Source organism: Schistocerca americana, chromosome 1 (assembly GCF_021461395.2).
Source record: "Schistocerca americana isolate TAMUIC-IGC-003095 chromosome 1, iqSchAmer2.1, whole genome shotgun sequence".
Classification (NCBI taxonomy): Eukaryota; Metazoa; Arthropoda; class Insecta; order Orthoptera; family Acrididae; genus Schistocerca; species Schistocerca americana.
In genome coordinates, this window is record NC_060119.1 from 831,956,405 (window position 1) to 831,979,361 (window position 22,957).

A 22,957-nucleotide genomic window follows, 5' to 3' on the forward strand; every position below is an offset into this window, starting at 1 on the left:
AAACATTCATATTTCTTTGCGTACTACTCGAATATGTAATAAAAAATGGGGGTTCCTATATAAAGAAACGCAGTTGATATCCGTTTGAGCTATGGTATCTAGTGGGTCAACCATAGCGCCATCTGGTTTCCCCCTTCAAGATAGACGAGTTTCGTTCATTGTAGTTTTTTCGTTTGGTGCTTATTTCGTGAGATATTTGTTCCGGTCACTATCAATGGACCACAATTATATTCTAAATTCTTATTGGTAACCATGTTGAATGTGCAACAAAATTTACAAAATATGGGTTAGTTTTTCTATCTACAGTTAAATTAATAGAAGAGAAATAGCTAAATTAGCAATAATCTTTCGAGGTATTGTATTTTAACTAAAGTTCAGTCTTGATCACAACACTTATGTCTCAATAACATAACCTATATTATTGAGAGATAAGTGTTGTGATCAAGACTTAACTTTAGTTAAAATATAATACTTTATTGATCACTGTTCCAAAAAGGTTTACCAAAATCTTTCAAGGTGTTCTGCAGGTCCAATGGAAATGCAGTTCCTAAGTTCCGTCACAGTCGCCACTTCCCGTATCTTGTTAAGTTTAAATTTGACATTTAATAAACAAATTTTATGTTGAATTTAAAGACTCTTTGACATTATTGCAACTGTTTCTGCTGCACAAATGGGATACAAAAGCAATTTATATTTTGCACAACCTTGTCACCGTCTGGCAGCTTATTCTGCGAACATGGATATCTAAGGGTTTTAGTAGTGAAGAAAGCTTTGTCTACCTTTTTTTCATTTTCTTTAGATCATTGTAGATTGTCATTTGCCAAAATGCTCTCACCCGTACCACTTTTATATGCTAAATATGTTAGAAGTCACAGTAATAATTAATAGTTTTATGCTTCCACAAAATGGTGAGTAAGACTATTACAAGAAGCGGCAATCTGCCACAAATAATTAAACAGAAGTAATCTCTGATTACATCTGTGTCATCGCTGAGAGAAAGACAATTTGTCGATCACAGAGTCAAAAAAAAAAAAAAAAAAAAAAAAAAAAAAAAAAAAAAAAAAGGGAAAGGTACATCGCTACCTTGCTAAGAAGTGCACAGAGCAGGATATTAAAAATATCTTTATAAAAGCATCTCTTTCAAAGCAGTCTCGTGGATATCTAGGGACATAAATCGGCTCAACAGTTCTCTTCAAACGTTATCACCCATTTGTGGTTGATGTGGAAGCTGGGCTGTGAAGAGAATTCGAGGTCAAAGAGTACAGTCAACAAAATAGGAGACAATACATGTTAAATAATGGCTTCTTCTTGCACTATATGTCAGCACATCTGTAGTTGTCAAGCATTTACCTCTTTTGTATAAGCAATTATTTCAAATATATTTGTTAGGCTTTTAGCACTTTCTGCCATGTGCCATGACAGAGTTGTGCAATGAGGTGTCATAGTCTTAGTGGATGCCAAGACAGTCCAGTGTTGACTAATGAACAAGATCAAACAAACTTTCACCTCCTACAATTCCATAAGATCTTAGGTCTTGTGCACATATAGCAATGCATTTAGCAACAATTATCTCTTGAGAAGTTCTAGGAAGCAGGTCAGTACACAACAGTTGTGCAGAGTGCGAAATATAAAGGACTGCTAATACTATATGCAATACAGCCAGAAGACACAGTAAACTACTACACAACATAAGTACTGGGTGTCCAAAATGCCAACACAGGAGAATGAAAGAGGAGCAAGCTGTCAGTATTGACCACACAGAGTGAAGTAATGAGTACTAAATCAGTCATAATAACGGTTATTCAGAGCGCTGAAACTGCAGAAGACATCCACCACTGCTTCTGAAAAGGTGAAGTGAAAACACCTTTCACCTACAGCTCAAATGACCAGAAAGATGCACCATCAAGAAAACCCGTCCATATGAAGTCATCATCACCTCACAATAGGAATGCATTGAGACAGTGCTTGTATAAATATTAATACTATCCACTGACTTGATCTACTCGTAGTCAGTTCCCAGCTGACTAGCCTGTAGGTGGGACCTGTGTCAGAGCATTATGTGTTCATTGAGACAGTCTTTGAACTCTGAGTTCTGCCACGAGGTCACTGCCACTGCAAGCCACAGTGCTGCCGTTAGTGTTAAGATTGATGAAAAACTATTGTGACGTCCAAAACAAGGCGTTTGGGAGGCCTGAGGAGTGGGACCATGCAGCAGTCAACAACTGTCAACACAGAGAAGCATGGCATAGCTGTCACCTGCCTTCTGCATGTGTAGCTGTACTATGATGATGTGGGACTTTGTATTGACAAAGGCCAAATTGTGACCTAGCCTGACATCGCACATTGCATGCAGAGTTAGTGGGTGCTTACCAGGCTGCCAATTATGATGTCCAAGAGAGCACCCTTGTATCCCACTACCCCAAGCTGCTAACACCTGAGGTCGCGAGGACGACACAGACTGAGCTTGAGCCTATGTCCCTCGATGTTGCAGGACATTGTGTATGTGCCTCCAAAGGTCGGAGCTGTGCTTGAAGGTGTCCGCACATTCTGGTGTGGCTAGTGGGCTTCTGCCCATCGCTGCTGCTGGCCGCCATCTCCCACAAGCTACGGCTGACACATGTGGAAGGATGATGGTCAATCCTGATCCTGACATAGAAGACCTAACACTGTCAGCTAACGTTTCGCCTGCTCCGCAGACGGTCGGTTACACCTCTAAAACACCCTCTGCCCATTTTCTGTGCACAAGTTCACAATTACAGAAATGGTTGTTACACATAACCAGATGTAGTGTAACAAAGCCGAACTACTGGGTGATGCAAAGAGGGAAGGGGCAGATCACTAGGTGACACACCCCTGAAACTAGGAAAATAAAGTAAAATCCACCCTTGTAAAATGTTTGTATGACCGAGCTTGGAAGATAAATCACATCTAAAATATTAGTATCGGTTGTAGGAAAGTGGTATGTTTACATATACACTGAAATCTCATTTATACATTTATCATCTCTGCGTTTTTCGCATTTGTACGTTGTATATTGTGCACTTTTTCGGTTTTGGATGCAAAGTTACTCCAGTTTCATGTTTTCCACTTAAACGTTTTCGCATTTTTACCCTTTTTTTCTCACCCACAGTTATTTTCGTTGCACTTATTAGAAAGACCAAGAAGTTCTCACGAAACATTTCGTATATGGTGTGGTTAGTGATCTTTGGTTTACTGCCTGTATGCAGACTTTCAATCATTATTGTAAGCCTTAGCAAGTACACGTGGTGACGCTGTGGATCATGACATTGTGGCATAGATAAGAGGAGGAGGGAACACGGCTTGGGGTCTGACAACAATAATACATAGCAGTGGTATGCAGTTTTTATTTTTTATTTTTTTTACATATCTAGCAATGCATTACATAGCTACTTGGGATCAGATGAAGCGAAACACAACAGGCAAGTGCTTTCGAAAAAATGTGATTACAAAGGATGAAACTGAAGCTGAGCACGAAAATGTTAAAGGTTTTGATGTATATTTCGAAGTACCGGAAGACAGCTACAAGACGAGGCGTATTTCAAATGAAACTGGCCTTGATGATATTGTTCGTTGTGACGCTGATACTGTCGTATAATTTGTGCAAAATGACGAAATAATTAAAGACTTTGAACAACTATCAGCAGAAAAAGCAGTTATGAAGAACACGAAGAATCATATGGTGAATGTATGGATTATCTCAGACTGTCAGAAGCCCTTATTTCACTGGAAGCAACACATTACAAAAGTTCGAGAAACGTAAGCGATGACGAAATGTGGACAGTGATTGATATGAACACTATACCTATGAATGCAGCGTTTCTTCCAAAAAAAAAACGCACAGCTGATTCATTAACTAGGCTTAAGTTACTTCAATTGTCCATGATATACGTACACCCGTTTGAAGTAATATCAGTACGGTATATGTACCTTCTCTATTCATGCATTCAAAAGTTAATACAAGTATGTTACGAAGTTTTATTTTATCGTTAATTTCGCTTGTACGTTTATTTTATAATGCCCTATGAACTAGGTTCCACTATAACTTATTTTCAAACCTGTGACCTGCGAGGAATTTGGAGACTATCAAGTGACCATCTACAAACCGGTGAGGTAAGGTCACAAAACATGATTTCAACCGTTCAGACACATAGAAATTATGAAGCCTGCTACTTCTAAGGCACTGCTGTATCAGGAAAATTAATTGACTTTATTGTGTAAGATTCAGCCCTTTTTTGCTCTGCACACTACAGTGTATTAAACAAAATAGACGCACACATACTCTAATTATAACCTTAATTTTAAACTAATTAGATAACGAGAAGATTATCACCAAGATGAAGACACATGTCATATTCTGCAAGTAACGAAGTGAGATTGAAATAAATTGCTTCCTCCGTCGTTTTTATTGTCACAAACTTCATTCGATGTGGTTCATGTGCATAGATATTATTTGACAGTTCACAAGTGTAAACATGGCGGCGTGTGAAGGTGTAGATGAATTACCAAATTTGAAAATAGAAATTGAAAATAATGTTGAAGAACCTATGGAAACGGATGACTGCAGGGCAAACATAGAAACCGAATATTTGAAAGATGATATGGAAGAAGGTGAAATAAGTGATTCGAGGGACACAATTGAAGATGTGGACCCAAGGCCCACAGTGTCAACACACACATCACGGGTAGAAATTGATTTTATTCACTAATTGTTTACATGTGTATTTGAACTAAAAGTCACACCCTTTTTCCATTATTATAGTAAGAGAATGATACCAAGTACGTTGTCGTGGCATTGCAAATAAAATAGTTCGTAAAGTTGTTTAAATGGTTCGTAGTTACGGTGTGTATGTGAAGTTGGCGAAGCAGTGTTCGGATGACTATAAAATCACGCAGGTTCTCAGTTTAACTGCTCATTTGCGTGCTTACAAACTATGTTGTGGTATGATACAGAAGTGCCAAAATTAGGGCATTGCAGTTCATGCATTAAGTTACAGTGTCTTAACGAGAGATACCTTATGTTTACATGTAAGACTTTGTGTATTTACACTCTTCATTAATGATATTGTATGCTTTATTAAGTTTTGCGTTATTACGTTGTTTCGTTTTCATTGTAACAATCTCTGCGGAGTTGCTTACGAAACTGGCACGTGCATTACGTCGTAACAACAGTAAAGAAAAAAACATCTTTTTAACTTCAAAAATAAATTTGTGAATTTGTAGGAATTATGGTTGATTTTAAATAGTGATTTTGTAAGGCTTGCGCAATTAGTGCCAGAAGGAGTAATACATCTAATATAAAACCTTATCTTACATTACTTCTAGTTTGTTTTAAGCAGTCTTGAATTTGACTATAACAGTTACAGAGCCCCTTACAACATTTCGCAGCTCTCCACTATAAAACTCCTAAAATTTTAAATTATATATATTTCCTGAGATCAAATTCCGTAAGGCTTGATTTTATTTTGTAGACAAGTTGCGGTCGACAGAAGTGTTCGACCCCAATGTGTGGCTGTGGAGTCAACCGAAGTTTTTGGTACCACCTGTCCACTTTGACTCGAGACATAAGTGTGTAGTGTTGTGTGACGTCGTGGTAGTGGATTGTGTTTGCAAGAGTGTTGGAGTATGTGGTGATGCTCTCTAGTGTGAGATTTTTATTTCTAAATTGCTTGTTAGTGCTGTTAGTGATTCATTAGACTTATTGAGTGCTGTTTGTAAGAATAATATTAGAAGAGGTTCTGGGAGTTTGTTAGTGGGCTATATTCACATTGGCAGTTATGGGTATTAGATTCGTTTTTGGGTTTGATGTTATTAGTGCAGTGTGTTGTTTGTAGCTGGAAATTTGATTTTATGCTTCATTTTTTTGTTGGTTATGCATGTTACAAGGAAGTTTGTGGGTACGTCCCTGAATGCCGCAGTGAGGGACAACAAGTTGACCACGATTAAATTCCTTTGGTCATTCAGTTTAATTGCCAAATACGTGAAGTGTTACATTTGTGGAGAAGGTATGAGTTTGACTGGGTTTGCTGCATGTTGGACCAGTGACCACTACATCAAGTGATGTATGCAGGAAAACATATGGCTTTCTATCCAAATATGTTCCTGGTTTGAAAAGCCAAGGCTGGCTATTAAAGAGATTATGTTAATGACATATCATTCTTTACTGTTGATAGATTTATATGGATGACTTTTGTTTTTATGTAACATTTCTATGGTTTTATTGTTTTGTTGTTGTTGTATGTATGATGTCTGTTTTCATACCTGCCTGGACAGCTTTATGCATTCAAGTGCTGCTTAAGGGATGGGGCCAGCTGTGCCAGTCCTGGATCAAATCCACATGGCAAGTTAACTGCAAGAGGGCGTGTGCCAGCTAGCCCATATATGGTTGTTAGGTCATTTCCCACATCCTACTAAGTGAATGCTTGGGTAGCTCAGACAGTAGAGCATTAGTCCGCGAAAGGCAGTAGGTCCTGAGTTTGAGTCTCAGTCCAGCACACAGTTTTAATCTGCCAGGAAGTTTCACATCAGTGCGCAGTTCACTGCAGAGTGAAAATCTCATTGTGGTTTTATTGATTGCTGAGGATTTCATTGCCTATTTTTGCTTTATTATTTGTTTTGGTATGTCTTATTGGTGTGGGTGCATTATATTTAGTTTCTCCCCACCCACAAACCCCTAATTCTGATCATTGTTTCACATTATTTCTGCAATTAAATATTTCCCATTTTATTTGTGTCTATTTGCGTGTGTAGTGAATGACATCACGGTCACCATATTAAGCAAACTTGACATAGGGATGTTATCCAATTTGATGACATCATGGGTCAAAACTGATGGGTGGTGTGCAATTTTCAGTTGTCCTGTAATTTTGTAGTATGCATTACTTGTGAAGAATGCTTTAGCTCCTTTTTTAATAGATTTATCTTTGTAACCTTTTCATTTTCCTAGGGTGATTTATTATGTAGATATATTCCGTGATAGAAAATGCTAAGGTTGACAGAAGCATCTGATCCCATGCGTCGGCTTTGACCCGTGACGTAAGGGTGTTGTCGTGTGTGACATTATGCCGGCGCGGAGTTTGGTTTGTGAGTGTGGTGTGTTTGTAGATCTCGTCGTGTTGTGGTTTATTGTGCACTCTGGTGGTATGTTCAGGGTTTTAGTTTGTGTGGTGTAATGGGCTCAGTTTGCTTTTGCTCATTATCAAGAATTGTTCGAGTGTCGGCTGTGTTTGTAGTGGAATTCGTTTCAGTGAGTTAACGATATTGTGTGAAGGTTAATTTAGTGTTGTTCGCTGTATGCCGTGTGGTAATTTTAGTAAAATTAATCTGTTGTTGTTTTTGTTCAGGAATGGATATGACGGATAAAATTAACACTGCACAGGTCAAGGGAAGTGTTTGATCCCAGTGTGTGGCTGTGATGTTGGTATTGGTATTGGGAGATGTTTTTGAGCTATATAGGCTAAGGGATCGGGAGCTGCTGTTTAGCTATATAGGTCAAGGGAAGTGTCCGATTCCAGATGATATTGTGTTTAGTGGTATTTGGGGAGTTTTGTGATATCGATTTTTATTATTGTTTTATGTGATCTTGTATGGGGGTGGATGTCTAAATTTGTTTATATTTAGTTTGCCCCCACCCAAAAACGCCCCATTTTCCGCGCTTGCCCCATTAGCGTCATTAGGCTTTTTGTGGAAAGTGTGTGTGTTTGTTTTTTGATGTATTTTCGTCCTCATAATGTGTACGTAACGACTTTATATGTGCCATATTGGAATCGTGGTTTTTGGTCATTTCTGCCATATTTGTGACGTCATGGGTCAAAGCTGGCAGGCGGGATCGGACACTTCCGTATTTCCAAATGCTGTTTTCAGGTTTTTGTTTGTTTTTTCTTTGTAAGTATGAGTCCATGTTGGCTATTGTTCCAAGATAGAACTGTTAGTGAAATACTGATTTGCACAACACATTGGCAGATTTACTTACTTGTGCAGTAAGGATTCCCAGTTTTTTCCTGGTTATGTACAAAAGGCCTACCTACTACTTTTAGTTGTTATTCTTAGCCTACAGATACATCCTGCAGTTTAGACATCATTTTCATGGTTTGGATCTTCAATCTCCAGGAAGAAATCCTATATCTAAGAATTGAGTATATGTAGGAATAGTGTGTACACTTGAACAGCATGTCACTAAAAGACAATGGTTTACAAACTGGTAATAGAACCCTAAGAGCATAACATGCTGATATCATTATTTTTGCCCGTGTGCATTCATTCTGTGTTAACTGACAGTCAGTATTCACATCTAAATATTTCATTTGCTACACAGTCTATAGATTAACAATATGCTTAATGCGACAGAGTTATTTTCCCTGTTTGCTTTTTGTTCAATGTTAATTTATTGCGTGTTGTCCCATCATAAACATTCTTGAGGGTTTCAGTTGTTTTCTGATATTAATTCTGGTGCTTTATCCGAGACTACGATATTGCTGTCATCAGCAAAGAAAACTACTTCTCCGTTTCTTACATTATTTAGAAAGTCCTATTTGATATTTACTCAGAATTTGTTTTCAGCAGGTGTGTAAACTATTTTTACCTTTTGCACCCTGTTTGGAAACATTTGTTTGCCATTCCTCCTTCACCTAGACCTTCTAGCTTGTCTTTTATGATCAACAGTGTCAAAAACATTGACAACTCTATGAATATGCCTGTTATGCAGTCACTCTTATCAAGAGCTGCAAGTACCACTTTGTGAACTGTGTAATGGCTGATATTGCATTTCTTGTACTGCGGAAACCATACTGTTCTTCGTTATTGACAGTTGTTTCCAGTCCCTGTTGGCTTTGGTGACTAGTGTTCATATGACATGGTATATGGCTGTGAGTGGCACATCACTCCTTGTAAATATGTTGGTCAGCTTGCATTGATACACCAAAAAATTAGTCAAACTTTCATGGTTTTGTCATGGGCGCATCTTAACACTTTGGCTCATTTCTGTCATGCCTTACATCAACCCATCCTATTATGTCAATTCCATATAGCTGGCTCCTACACGCCTCTTCATTGCTATGACTTCACCTTGTGCTGGAGAGTTAAATGATTGACTGATCCAAATTGACTGGTGTACCCTATTAAGGGGATGGTTAACATGCTGTCCCGTGAGGTGGTTTTTGCTGTGGCAATGAAATGAAAAATAATCAGTGTTGCACACAATGATGTATGAGTCATGCTTTACGGTGTCGTGTTAAGTGCGTTATAAAGAGTCTTGCTCATTTGTTGCTAATAACACTGATTATTGTTCATGTTTCTGTTATCACTGTCAATAAGTATCCTTGAACTGAATATTACACAGTCTAATTAGAGACTGCCCTGCCAGCTGGACATGTAACATTTAATTTTATACATTATTTTGTTTGTAGTGGAAAATAGTGTTTTCCATTGATACTATTATCACATGAAATTTTCGATGAGAAGCCTTAATTTTTGCTCACTCCATGAGCACAAAATGAAAACTCTCCTGCAGAACACCAGAGAAGGTTTTCTGACCATTCTTAGGAAAGACACTGGGGTATGTGGATAGTTTTCTATTCTTCCACTGATTATTCAGTAGAATCTTGTCAACCTGCAGCTGACCCTTAACTGCCTAGAAAAATGGGAGAAGACCCCAATTTTACTTTTTTTTGAAACAAAGTTGTTAGCATAAATATTAATTGATGTATTTTTATTTTAGTTTTTTATGTACCTCATCTGTACCTCATCTTACCTGAGAATTTATGGTGTTAACATAGACATCATACTACGTTACAAATCAATTTATTACCACAACCTTTATTTCGCAGTCATGTTCATTGGCTTCATCAGACGCAATGAAATTGTTACATTCCAGTATAGCCTATACTTTGAGCCACACCATGGATATGTAAGTCACCACAGCTAAGATCTGGAGGGACTACTATCAAACTCAAACCAACTTCCACTCTCTCACTCGAAGCTCAAAGCTCTTTGCAATTTAGATCAACAAAGTAATAGGTCATTGCTTTGTTGTTTGAAAGGCCAAAAAAATTTTTTAAATTTAATGTGATAGATTTAATCCACATTTTTCATGAAGAAATTGTCCAAACTGTCTTCGATGTAGAACTTTCTACAGTCTTAAGAGCAGTAGTGTCGGCAAATATGATGAAAGAATGAAATTTATTTGCTCTGATTAACAGCTACTCATATGATGTGCATCCATTGTCTGTACTCTGCAGGAATAGAAACTTCAAGACACTATTTGTCAGTTTCTTTGCTGTGTGGGAATCCAGGTGAATAAGACAGTGAATATAGTATCAAAGGAGGCTTGTAAGAAAAAGACTATGGCAAAATGTGCAATCATCATGCAACTAATTTATCTGTTCTTCAACAAATAAAAATGTTTAGCTCAAGTGAGGAGCAATAAGCTTTATGTTGTGAAGCCTGGAAGGCTGTCGGTTGCCTCAGCCCAGCATTTGACATACCTGTTCACCATTTAAGTAGCAACAGTAAAAGTGCAGAGTGGATTTTACAATTTTGGCTATTGTTGGCTCTACTCCGAATTCAGTTCACATTTTGTTGCGGCCGTCCTTTTCATGCTGAAGGTTTTAAACCTTTCTCTGACTAGTTTGTTTCATATTGTATTTCAAAATGTGTACATTTTCATTTTCTGGTCCAGATTGACAGTTTTGTATTTTGTGCGTATTAAGGTTTTGTGTGTGTGTGGGGGGGGGGGGGGGGGATGAACGGTCACCCATCCAAGTGCTGGACATAGCCCAACAGCACTGGACTTCGGTGATCTGATGGGAACCAGTGTTACCACTGAGGCAAAGCTGTTGGCTAGCGTTGTAATTATGGATGACATCATTTATACTGAGCTCTTAGCAGATGATCAACAACAAATTTCTTGTGAGAAAATGTGTTGTGCTGCTATAGTTAAAATACTATCTCTTTAAACTGTTGTTTACAAGACAATTGTGGATGAGCACATGTTATCCTTATTGCATACTTTTGTGCAATGCATACTTCGTTTCTTAAAGATAGGGTAACACAGAGTACAATGTTCGTATGTCGTCATTGAATAAAAATGAGCAAAGAATGTTTATTCATCTATCTCCCCCCCCCCCCCCCCCCCCAACTTAATTTCTCATCAGTATGTAAATCCACATGTATATAAGATTGTGCATTGGTTACTAATTCCTGCTTATCCTGTAAATTTAATGCAGATGTCGTACCCTTTGAATTGGAGAATTGAATGTGTATCGTTTTGAGACCATTTACAGAAAATCAGTCAGTATTCCTCCTCAATACATTATTTACAATTTCTTTTGTTTTTGTTTGTTTGTTGCATTTGATTGTAATACCTGTGTCATCTGAACAAGAAGTAATCATGCTTGATGTGTATTAAATGGGAAATCATTAACATATGTAAGAGATACGCTGGCACCCAGTATTGAATGTTTCGGATCAGAAACCTTAATGACGCAAGAAAAATATCAGTTTCCTACACTTGAATTAAGATACAACCATTTGCATTGATTTGGTTAATTATGAAATGCACCATATGTGACATATCATTAATTCCATAAGACATCAGCATTTGAAACAAAATGTTGTGATTTTCACACAAAAATACTGACAGGAATGGTGTGTTATTTAATCCATGTAAATTCTAGTGTATGAAGTATAGGTAGTATTATCAGTTGAGCCATGCTACTACAGTCCGAATTGTGATTTCGTAAGTATATTATTATTTCTGACATCAGAAACTGTTCTACACTACATTACTCAGTGGCAGCCGATGTGTAAGAGCACGGAAGCACCTGAACACCCAAACTTTTGACACTTTGCGGATTTATTGGCTATTTTTCTGTGAATGCTGTATATGAAAGATATAGCACTTAAATCTACTGTGCTACAGCTTCTCTAGGCTCCATGAAACTTGGTGTCAGGGTTGCGAGCACACTTTCAGTAGTGCACATTTTAAGGAGCTTTTACACATGCACAACTTGTGCGACATAATTGTCTTATAGGTCAAAAACATGCAGATTTGATAAACAACGTGAACGTTTCACAATGTGCACAGCTAGCCCTTGCCGCTTGACTAGTAGATTACATCAGTGCCACCAGGCAGTAGAACACTGCGGCAGACTTTTATCCCCATTCGCATGGCATAAATCGTGATAGATTATAGCAGTCTCGTTAGATATGTTATTTCACTCACTGTATGCTGTAGTAAAATCAGATCGGACATAAATAAATGTTAAAGTTGTACTGACAGTAAACCTATTTTGTTCGTTGCTGAATGAGTTATAGTGTGTTAAGTTATAGATTTTATCATACAGTAATCCATTGGGGAAATTGACAAGGATCTCCTAATTGCACCCCCCTCAGATTTGGTGGTACAATGGCTCAGTGGATAGCCCTTCAGAAACTGAACTTAGATCAAGCATAAAAACAGGAAGAAGATATACTGAATTACGAAAAGAGAAGCAAAATATAAACAGTGAACAGTCTAAGCTCAACATGTGCAACATCGACCAAATGTCACTGACAACATTGTTGTGGTTCTGTGGTTATGGTGTTGTACTACAAAGGGGGAGATCTGAGTTCAATCCTCCTTTGTACCTCATTTTTTTTCCTTTTCTTTTTCTACAAAATTATGAACAGTCCATCCAGTCATTGACGTGTCTAATCGCTGTATTCAATTAATGAAGGAACCTCCAAATGTACGTATCTCCTATCTGTTCTACACGAGTACCACTTTTTATGACTCTTGTGTTCCGTTTTGGAAGTTTTGACTCTTGAATTCCTTTTATAGTTCACATCCACTTACTTGACGTTTTCATTTTTGTGAGAGATCTGTGCAGTCTCTCGCTCTCACTTCATCACATATACTTAAGACAGCAATGTATTCTTCCCACATGACTCAGGTTCTATAACCAGTGTATGGTATGACAATTTTGAAGACTACAGAAGGAAAACAGACATGTAATTGACTGGACAGACTATTCATAAATTTGTGAAAAAGAAAGTGGGGCACGATGGAGATTTGAACACCCGTCTTCTGCATGGCAGTCTAATATCATGACCACACAGGCACGACACCTTGCTTCTTGCATTTCCCTCTATGTTGCCCTTCTTAAACTTGACCATACACTGTTTTGATTGTTTCTTTTTACATACTTCAGTACACCTTCGTCCTGGGCTGTATTACCACTAAATCTGAGGGGAGTGTGATGGGGAATTTACCATGTGAGAATCGTAAGGTCCTAAAGCACATCACTGTTGATTGAGAGATTGTGACATTTATTCATGCTTCTGAAGTCTGTTTATTTTATAGTGAGTCAGGTTTATCTGTTCTGTAACTCACATTGTATGTATGGAAATTCATGAAAAGCTGTATCACTGGTTGCCTTGATATTCACTTAAATGTGGAATCGACAGCAGTGTGCTTTAGGCTCTTTTGGATCTTAGCCTCCCATTTGTATTCTAGTCAAGTGACCCATGTTGGTAGACATTACTACTTGCGATTAATCATCTCTACAAATGGCACTTTATGTTTGGAGTTGGTTGTTTATTGTGAAGGAATTGGCTTTCATGTGGAGCATACACATGAACGACGTTGAATCTATTTTAAATGCTAACAGAAAAGTAAAGCTGTGAGGATGGGTTGTGAGTCGTGCGTGGATAGCCCACTCGGTAGAACCCTGTCCGCGAAAGGCAAAGGTCTCGAGTTTGAGTTATAGTCTGGCTCACAGCTTTAAGTTTCCAGGAAGTTTCATATGAGCACACACTGCACTGCAGAGTGAAAATCTCATTCTGAGAACAGAAAGGTAAATTACCAGGAAAAGTTAGCCACAAAGGAGCTAGGGCCTCCGAGAATAGATCCTTTGATTGAGAGAGTGACAAAATCAAATAAGCATGACTACAAGCAAACATTTAACAAGGAAGAGTACAGTTAGCCCAAGTTGTTTGCTTGCGTGCAGTGCAAGAAGAATATCCGATTTTCAGCCCGGAAGTAGATTTGTGAACTAAATCATATGTTAGGGATGTTGTACATTTCCTCCTCCTCCTCCCCCCCCCCCCCCACACACACACACACAGTGCCACTACACAACCCCAGATGACCAATATCAGAAGTTATCGGTTGTGAAAATTAATTACTGACCTTACCTACTCTCCCGTTATTTGATCAAGGGTGAGAGAGTAAGATACCAAGCAGAATTTAAGAAAAAATCTCTGTCTTTAATTATAAGAGCAGTTAATTACACTGTCTCAATAGCTGGAAGTGCATGCCAGAATGCCTGTGTTATACTCCATAGGGTAACAGATACGGAGACAATGTTCGCTACAGCAGCTTTTCTCAATAGTTGCAACAATATGTGATGCTTACGCTCAATCCTGGTCTGTTTGCTAATCTGCACATACAAGCTGATTCACTCTAGCACCACAGCAGTGAGCAAACTGCTGGCTCATGGTGACTACTGGTGATTAACAGTGGGGGATGAGGAGGGGAGGGAGGAATTGGAGCATGTTAGCTCTGCAGGAAAAACTGATGTCAACAGGACTATTCAGGGTTGCCACAGGTTCTGGAAATCAGGGAATATCAAACACATCAGAGAAATTTGAACAAAAAAAAAAAAAAAACACATTGGAGAAATCTCATTTTTGTCTCGGTAGATTAAATGGTTTGCTTACTGTGGTATCATGCATTGTTGCTGGCTGAGTGCAGCTGAATACTTGCACTGCTTCCCTACTCCCTTCTCAGAGACTGTAGACGCAGTGGCCTTAGACAGAGGTCATGTGTGCATGAGTTGTGTCTGAGTGATTATGTGAATGTGTGTGTGCTCTTGTTATCTGACAAAAGCTATGGCTGAAAATTTAGTGAAAAATGGCTGAAGAGGATGATTGTCTTTTCTGTGTGCCTGCCTGTGGCTCAGCAATTATCTTCACGGTGAGTTGCTACCTTTCCTCATTATTATTGATTCTCAGAGTATTTGAACTAGTTATGTGTTGCCTGGATTGATCACAACAGTCTCATTTCGTCGACATGCTGTCTGTGGCTCATGAATAGCTGGCCACACGAGTGGATTTTCATGACAGGCCAAAACCGCAGGCTGTTTTTGCAGGTATCTGTAATGGATCAGGCATGCCAGTCTGAAGCCATTCGGTTCCCACTAATGTGCAGGCCCTGCCCGTTGGATCTAGTATCACCAATCTGCCCGCAGGCCAGGTCTGTGTGTGGCGTAATTCAGCGAATTTTTGTGGTTTATCCATGGACCCAGGACTGCAGTGCTCCGCAGCAGGCCAGAGGCCATGGGTGATGCATTTCATGAGTTGTGACTGTTTCATCGCAAGTACGTTGTGCAGTGTGGCATTTTATAGACTTTTATTTGTTCTAGTACATTTTGGTATTTTGAAAGGAGTTTATATGTTACAAAGTATGGATGATAGGAAGAAGAAAATTGTGTCAGTTGCTGGCAGTTTGTACATTATGTACTCATATATTTCTCGAAAGAAGAATCACGCAATACCTGCGAAATAACAGCTATAACACAGTGGGTAATAACCGACGATAACGAACGTAGTAGAACCAAAATTCCATTGGCGGTCACGTACAGTGTTAGTTTACATGATTCTTCCTCTTCTTATACACTTCTTTCAAGATGCCTACTTTTTTCTGAGGTTATTTCTGAAATGAGTGAGGGTATTTTAAATCTGTCTTGCTACTCCAAGGAAATGCGTATTTTTGTCACCAAATGTGTTTCATTTTATTGAAATAAAATAACATCAGTCACCTTAAGGGGATACGGAATCGGATTTTGGGTTAAAAAATCGAATTTTTTTTTATTAGCGTATTATATTCTGCCATGTTTCCTCTTTAAAATGACGTATCATACATAGCTCTACTACAATTATAACTATTTTATTTTTATATATTTGTGAGATCGGGTATTGCGCTTTAGTTATACACGTCTCTCGTGGCTGACCATGAACTTTTTGGCAGTACCTTTAAAGTGACATGAATTCAAATACCCCGGTTTCCAGCGACTATTTATACACTAGTTGCCCGAAAATGTTTCTCTCTGGTTTCCTCAAGTTACTCTTTGACTTTGTGGCGGGACTGTTTTCTAAACAGTGTGATATAAGAAAGTAGTTGTTGTTGAGTTATTTCGTATTTAGTGCTTCATTTTTCGCAGTGAAAATGCCTAGAGCTAAAGCAAAAGTATTTAAAAAGCGTGTGAACTGGCAAAAGAAAAGAAATAATGATTCATTAGCAAAGCAAAGCAGTTCATCATCATCACTGTTGGAAAATGTGAATCCACTTATTACTGATTTGCCGAACGAACTTACACCAAATGAAAACAGTGCTTCTCATAAAAAACTAAGAGATTTGGAAGAGAAATATAATTTACTTGATAGAGGGAATGAAGTTTTTGAACTCATTGATAGGAATATATTGTGTGAAGCTCTTGAAAACAGTTTGTGCTGCAAAAAATGTCATGGAAACGTTTCTCTGAAGGTAGAATCCCATGTTGGCCTGGCTGCCCAGTTTAATTTAATATGCAGTGTTTGTAAATACAGCTGTAAGTTTCCAAGTTCGGTTTCAGTAACTGTAAATAATGGATACAAGAAAACTGAACTTTATAGTGTAAATATTAGGTTAGTTTATGGATTGCGAGCAATTGGTAAGGGCAAAGCAGCTGGTGATATGCTATGTGGTGTTCTAAATCTTCCAAGTGCACCTTCAAAGTTTGAAGCTTACAATTATGTACTAGGATCTGCAGTTGAAGATGTAGCACAGAAGTCAATGCAGGTTGCTGTGGAAGAAGCAGTGGAAGAAAATGACGGCAGTCGTGACCTCACAGTGGCGTTTGATGGCACGTGGCAGAAAAGGGGCCACACCTCCAACAATGGTGTTGTAACAGCAACTAGTGTTGATACTGGCAAGGTTATTGATGTTGCAATAATGTCTAAATACTGTAGGTGCACAGGCAGGCTGAAAAATGAACACAGTGATGACTGTATTGCTAATTATTATGGTAGTAGTGGTGGCATGGAGGTTGCTGGGGTGAAGAAAATTTTTCATCGCTCTTCACAGTGGTATAATGTTCGCTATGTCAAATATCTGGGAGATGGTGACTCTAAAGCATTCAAAGAAGTTTTGGAAAGCAAACCATATGGGAACAGTGTAAATATAAGCAAACTTGAATGTATAGGACATGTGCAGAAGAGAATGGGTGCCAGGCTGAGAAGGTTAAAATCAGTTATGAAAGGGAAAAAACTAGATGATAGGAAAACCTTGGATGGCAGAGGAAGATTGACTGATTCCATAATAGACCACATTCAGAACTGCTATGGCCTTGCAATCAGGCAAAATACAGGCAATCTTGAAGAAATGAGGAGAGCTATATGGGCTTTATATTTCCACACCGCATCCACGGATGAGCATCCACAACATGGTTTGTGCCCCAAAGGTGAAAACAGCTGGTGTAAATACAATAGGGGACTAACAACAGGAGAGAAATACATTCACCACCACAGTCTACCATCAGCCATCACGGCAGAAATAAAGCCCATTTTCAGAGATCTGGCTGACAGAAGTCTTCTGATGAAATGTCTTCACGGAAAAACGCAGAACCCCAACGAGTGCTTGAATAGTGTGATATGGCATCGTCTCCCAAAAACAGTGTTTGTCGGAATTAATACACTACATTTTGGTGTGTATGATGCTGTGGCAACCTTCAATCTTGGAAATATAACTAAATGCCAGGTCCTTCAAAAGTTGGGTATGTGTGTTGGTTCCCGTACGGTACGTGCTATGTTCTTTTTAGATCAGCACAGACTAAGGCATGCTGATAATATAATCAAGACATTAGTGAAAAAAGCAAGACAGGTGCAGAGGGGTGCCAAAAGAAGACTTGAAGATGATTATGAAGACTGTGAAGGGGGTATTAGCTACGGATCAGGAATGTTTTAATCTTCTTTCTCCGTTTCCCGTAAGTTTACTTTTTACTTCATCTAGGAACATTATCTCAGGTACTGGTCAACCTAGAAGTCTGAAATTTTTATGACGTAGTGACATAGGTCCCTATTACATACTGAAACAACGATTTTTTAATTACTTGATTTACAAAAGACTTAGGGGTGATAGTCTAGTAAAAAGCGATGGAAAAAATTTACTTAAAAATAAATGTACAATATCTCTGTAAGAAAATACTTTGACAATAAACTGTTGTTTCAGTATTGTTGTAACATATGAATGCACATACAGTAAAATTTTTACCTCTCTGTCTCCAGTAGTTTGTGAGAAAATGTTCCCTATAGTAGGCATATATTAACATTGCGGGGATAGGTGATTCCGTATCCCCTTAATGAAACACACATACCATTTGGCTTGCTTTCTCTATCTAAAACCAGTTCATTACAAAAGATGTTGATGTTAGTACTTAAGAGTTTTGCTCACATCAGGAAACCCTGTCTGCTTTTAAGTTTTTTTGGATATTTCCTTGTGTGTACTATTGTTTCTTGTACCATAGCTGCAAAGATGGATTGTCAACTTACATACAACTTACCCTTGAGATCTCAAAATTTGTCAGGCGAAAATCCTAAAACTTGTCTGAAAGTCAGGGAAATATCAAGGAATTTAACTTCTGGAAACTTGTGGCAACCCTGCTATTAGACAGCCATTAATTTTAGTTCTATGGAGATGTATGGCTTCACAGTGCCCAATCCTCTTTTATGGCAGATTTATTTTCTAAGACTGTTGCACTGATGAGAAATAACAGCAAAATAAAACTTACATTCTTTTAATTGTTGAATTGAAGAACATGGTGCAGCTAAGTACCAAACATGATATTTTTTTACAATTAGTGAAGCCTTATGTTAAATGTTGTTTTCTGACGAAGGTTAAATTGACATCAACTTATGATTGTTTTATTCACAAAGTTAGTTAGTTACATATCCATAGGTTATTTAACAGTTCCTTTATTGAAATGATGTGGAACGAGTCAGTTTATGCGATATGTGTACATTTTTAGTGTTAACATTAATGAACACATTGGTTTTTAGTTGAACTCACACAACCATACTTAAAAACTAGGATTTCTTAATAACATTTCTACACTGGCTGTTGATGAGTATTTACGTTGCTAATTTGAAGGTAATCTTTGAAGTTAATTCTGTCAATGAGCTTCTGTGGGCAAGTTTTGTTCTCTCCATGCAGAAAACTGTTGCTCACACACACACTCAGATACAAACATTGACAAAATTGTAGCTACAAACTTGGGTAGCTGTGGAAATTTATATTTAGGAAAATTTTCGTACAAGTCTAAAAGATTCATTTTATTGTGAAATGTATTACACAATTGCTTTTTACAATGTAGGTCTAAACCTTCAAATTGTATGTGGGTATCCTTTACTGACATGTTGTAAATCTATGTGTACTAATAATAAGACTACAAAACCATCGCATATGTCAGTTTCAACGTGCAAATAATCAAAACTACTAGACGAATTTTCATTGGGTTTTCACAGATAACTTTGAGTGTAGCTTGGAGCAACATATAGGACACATTTAATCAATATTGGATCAGAGAAAAAAAATTGTAATTTAAACTTCTACCTAATTTGAAGAGTTAAGCGCAACATAGGGTAACATATTTACTTTTAGAAAAAGCTGTTTACTCTTTGACATTTGAACTGTCATATTTGTGAAAATTCTTCTGTTGATTGATATGTTCTACCTAATATGATTCAGTGTAATGAATGCAATGTTTATGCAAGCTTCAACTTATTTGTTCTGAACTTCCGTACTAATCTTATTAAATGTGAAAGTAACTATGTTACTTTTTCACTACTAAACTGCTGAATGTTATGGAGAGAGCTTGAATCCAGAGGAAGAGCATAGGCTTTTGCGCGCTGTCTCTCTCTCTCTCTCTCTCTCTCTCTCTCTCTCTCTCTCTCTCTCTCTCTCTCCCCCCCCTCCCCCCCCCCCCCCAAACAATGGAAAGGATAGTTGCTACTGACCATATAGTGGAGATGCTGAGTCGCAGATAGGCATAGCAAAAAGACTATCAGAAAGTGAGCTTTCAACCAACAAGGCTTATTTGAAAATAGACCAAACGCACATACACTTGTAAAATAGGCCACACGCACACACTTGTCTGTGCCTTGTTAACCAAAAGCTCACTTCTTGACAATTATTAAATTTGTTGGGTAATGTCCACATTGTATGATGTATAGTTACTCCTTCAGTTACAAGATGTATAGATATGTAGTTCTGCCCATGACCTCCACACACAACACTTGGCAGCGACACTGTGCATGCTGCTGCATCATGTGTTGGGGGAGTGGAATGATTGTGGGGGGGGATGTTCAATCACATATCAGTAGCTGTGCTTACTGCTTGCCAGAACAGCAGACACATGAGGGCAGCTGATATTATTGTACACAAGACAGCTTACTTAAGTATCATCACTCATCACAACAAAATCACTAAAACTACTGATACCCAAGCACAGCCACGGGTAACAGCTAGTTTGGGTTCTAAAAAGCTGTTCAGATTCTCTCTACCATGAGACTCAATAACTAAAAATATCAGCTACATGTAAAAAAAAACAAAACCATTCAGATTTCACTTATGCTGGCTCCAGGGTACATTCTTAGAAATCTGTCGTAAACAGATTCGCAATAACAAGAAAGGGGGCTTCCCATAGGGCTTCCCATCGGGTTTCCCATCTCAACTCCATCTACCTGCTCATTGAACTGGTCACTGAATGAAAAGTAAGTTGAAGTCAACATATGTTGTCATAAGATAGTTAATTCAACAACAAACCTAACCTCAATTAATGGTAATGAATCAGAGAGAGGACACAAGAAAGAGAGCACATAAAAAGTTACTAAAATATCACAGTCATTCAAATGCAATTCCTCTAATCGACACACTTGAGATTATATTAATAACTGACATTATAAGTAGAAACAGAGGCTTATGCTTAAATTCTGCTTGCAATCCTGCTCCCTCCCTGATCAAACAACAAAGGGACAGATTTACTGCCTGTTCACCCATTGGGAATCAATACTCACTACTGATAATTTCAGAAAATGGTCATCTTTGGTTGTGTGGTGGCACTAGTTGTTTATAGTTTGTGTGTTTATCTGCATGTACTGTGTTTCTTGGTTGGCATAGGCCCCATCTATTTAGGGATTAAATTTGCTTGAACAGCTCTTTATTGTTGCATTTGGGGCTTGGAAAAGATAGGGTGGTCACCTGTTGAAATAGTGGTGATTGTTGAAGATATCACTTAGCTGCATTCCCGTAAGTTGTTTGAACTCTTTATATACCTACATCTGCATATGCAAATCTCATGAAATGCACAGCAGAGGGTATGTCCCATTGTACGAGTTATTAAGATTTCTGCCTGCTCCATTCACATTTGGAGCATGGGAAGAATGATTGAATGCCTTTGTGCGTGCTGTAATTATTCTGATCATGTCCTCATGATCCCTATGTGAGTGATTCATGGAAGGCTTTAGTGTGTTTCTAGAGTCATCATTTAAAACTGGTTCTTGAATTTTTGGGAGTAGACTTTCTTGGGATACTTTACTTCTGGCTTCAAGATTCTGCCATTTCAGTTTCTTCAGCATCTCTTTGACACTCTCCCATGGGTCAAACCTGTTACTATTTGTGCTGTCCTCTGTATTCGTTCAATATCCCCTGCTATCTCTATTTTGTATGGGTCCCAAACTCTTAAGCAGTATTCTAGAATGGGATGCACAAGTGATTTATGAGCAATCTCCTTTGTAGACTGATTACACCTCCCCAGTATTCTGTCAAGAAACGAAAGTATGTCTCCTGCTTTACCCATGATTAAACTTACGGGATCATTCCACTTCGTATCCCAGCAAAGTGTTACGTCATGGTATTTGTATGAGTTGGCCAATTCATACTGTGATCATTGACATTATAGTCATAGGACACTACATTTTTTTTTTTTTTATTTTGTAAAGTGCACCATTTGACTTTCCTGAACACAAAGCATGTTGCTAAAATTTGCACTACTTTGAAATCTTATGAAGATCTGACAAGATATTTATGCAGCCTCTGTCAGACAATACTTCATCATAGTTAACTGTATCATCTGCAAAAAGTGTGAGGTTGCTATTAATATAGTCCACAAGGTTATAAATATACACTAATAACAGCAAAGTTCCCACCACACCGGAAGTTACTTCCACACCTGATAATGACTTTCCATCCGCAGTAACACAGTTCGTCCTCCCACCCAAAAAGTCCTCAATCCAGTCACAGACTTCATGTGATACACCATGTGATTGAACTTTTGACAGTAAGCATGGGTATGGTACTGGAGTCAAATGCTTTTTGGAAATTGAGAAGTGCTGCATGTACCTGGCTTTTAGTATGTCTTGTGAGAAAAATGTTAGTTGGGTTTCACATGATCAAAGTTTTTGGAATCCATGCTGATAACTATAGATAATGTCATTTCGTCCAAAATACCTCGTTAGGTCTGAGCTCAGAATATGTTCTGAGAGTCTACAACAAATCAGTGTCGAGGATATTGGACGGTAGTTTCATGGATCACTTCTACTACTATTCTTGTAAACGGGTGTGACTTGTGCTTTCTTTCAACAACTGGGCATGTTTTTTTGTTCAAGGGATCTACAATATAGTTAGAACAGAGGCTAACTCTGCAGCAAATTCAGTATAGAATCTTATAGGTATTCCATTGGGCCCAGGAGTCGTGTTCAATCAACGAGAGAAACTCAAATTTTGCAATGATACTCTACAGTTTATTAATGACGGAAGCAAAATACATCATGGATGTTCTTGACAAAGGCTGTACAGTAAATTCTCCACACTCTTGAAGACAGAAAGAATAGAAATGGGATATTTCAAACCTTTGAGAACATCTACATC

General features: G+C 38.2%; 1 protein-coding gene across 1 annotated transcript in view; it reads left to right on the plus strand.

Moving 5' to 3' along the window:
- Positions 1 to 4,488: 4,488 nt before the first annotated feature.
- The window catches only part of LOC124613094 (nuclear cap-binding protein subunit 3-like), a 97,244-nt gene continuing 78,775 nt past the window's right edge, over positions 4,489 to 22,957 (plus strand). Inside the window, exon 1 of the mRNA XM_047141690.1 lies at positions 4,489 to 4,703. Coding sequence (XP_046997646.1) covers positions 4,494 to 4,703 — 210 coding nt within the window. The 5' untranslated portion in view covers positions 4,489 to 4,493. The remainder of the gene's footprint in view (positions 4,704 to 22,957) is intronic.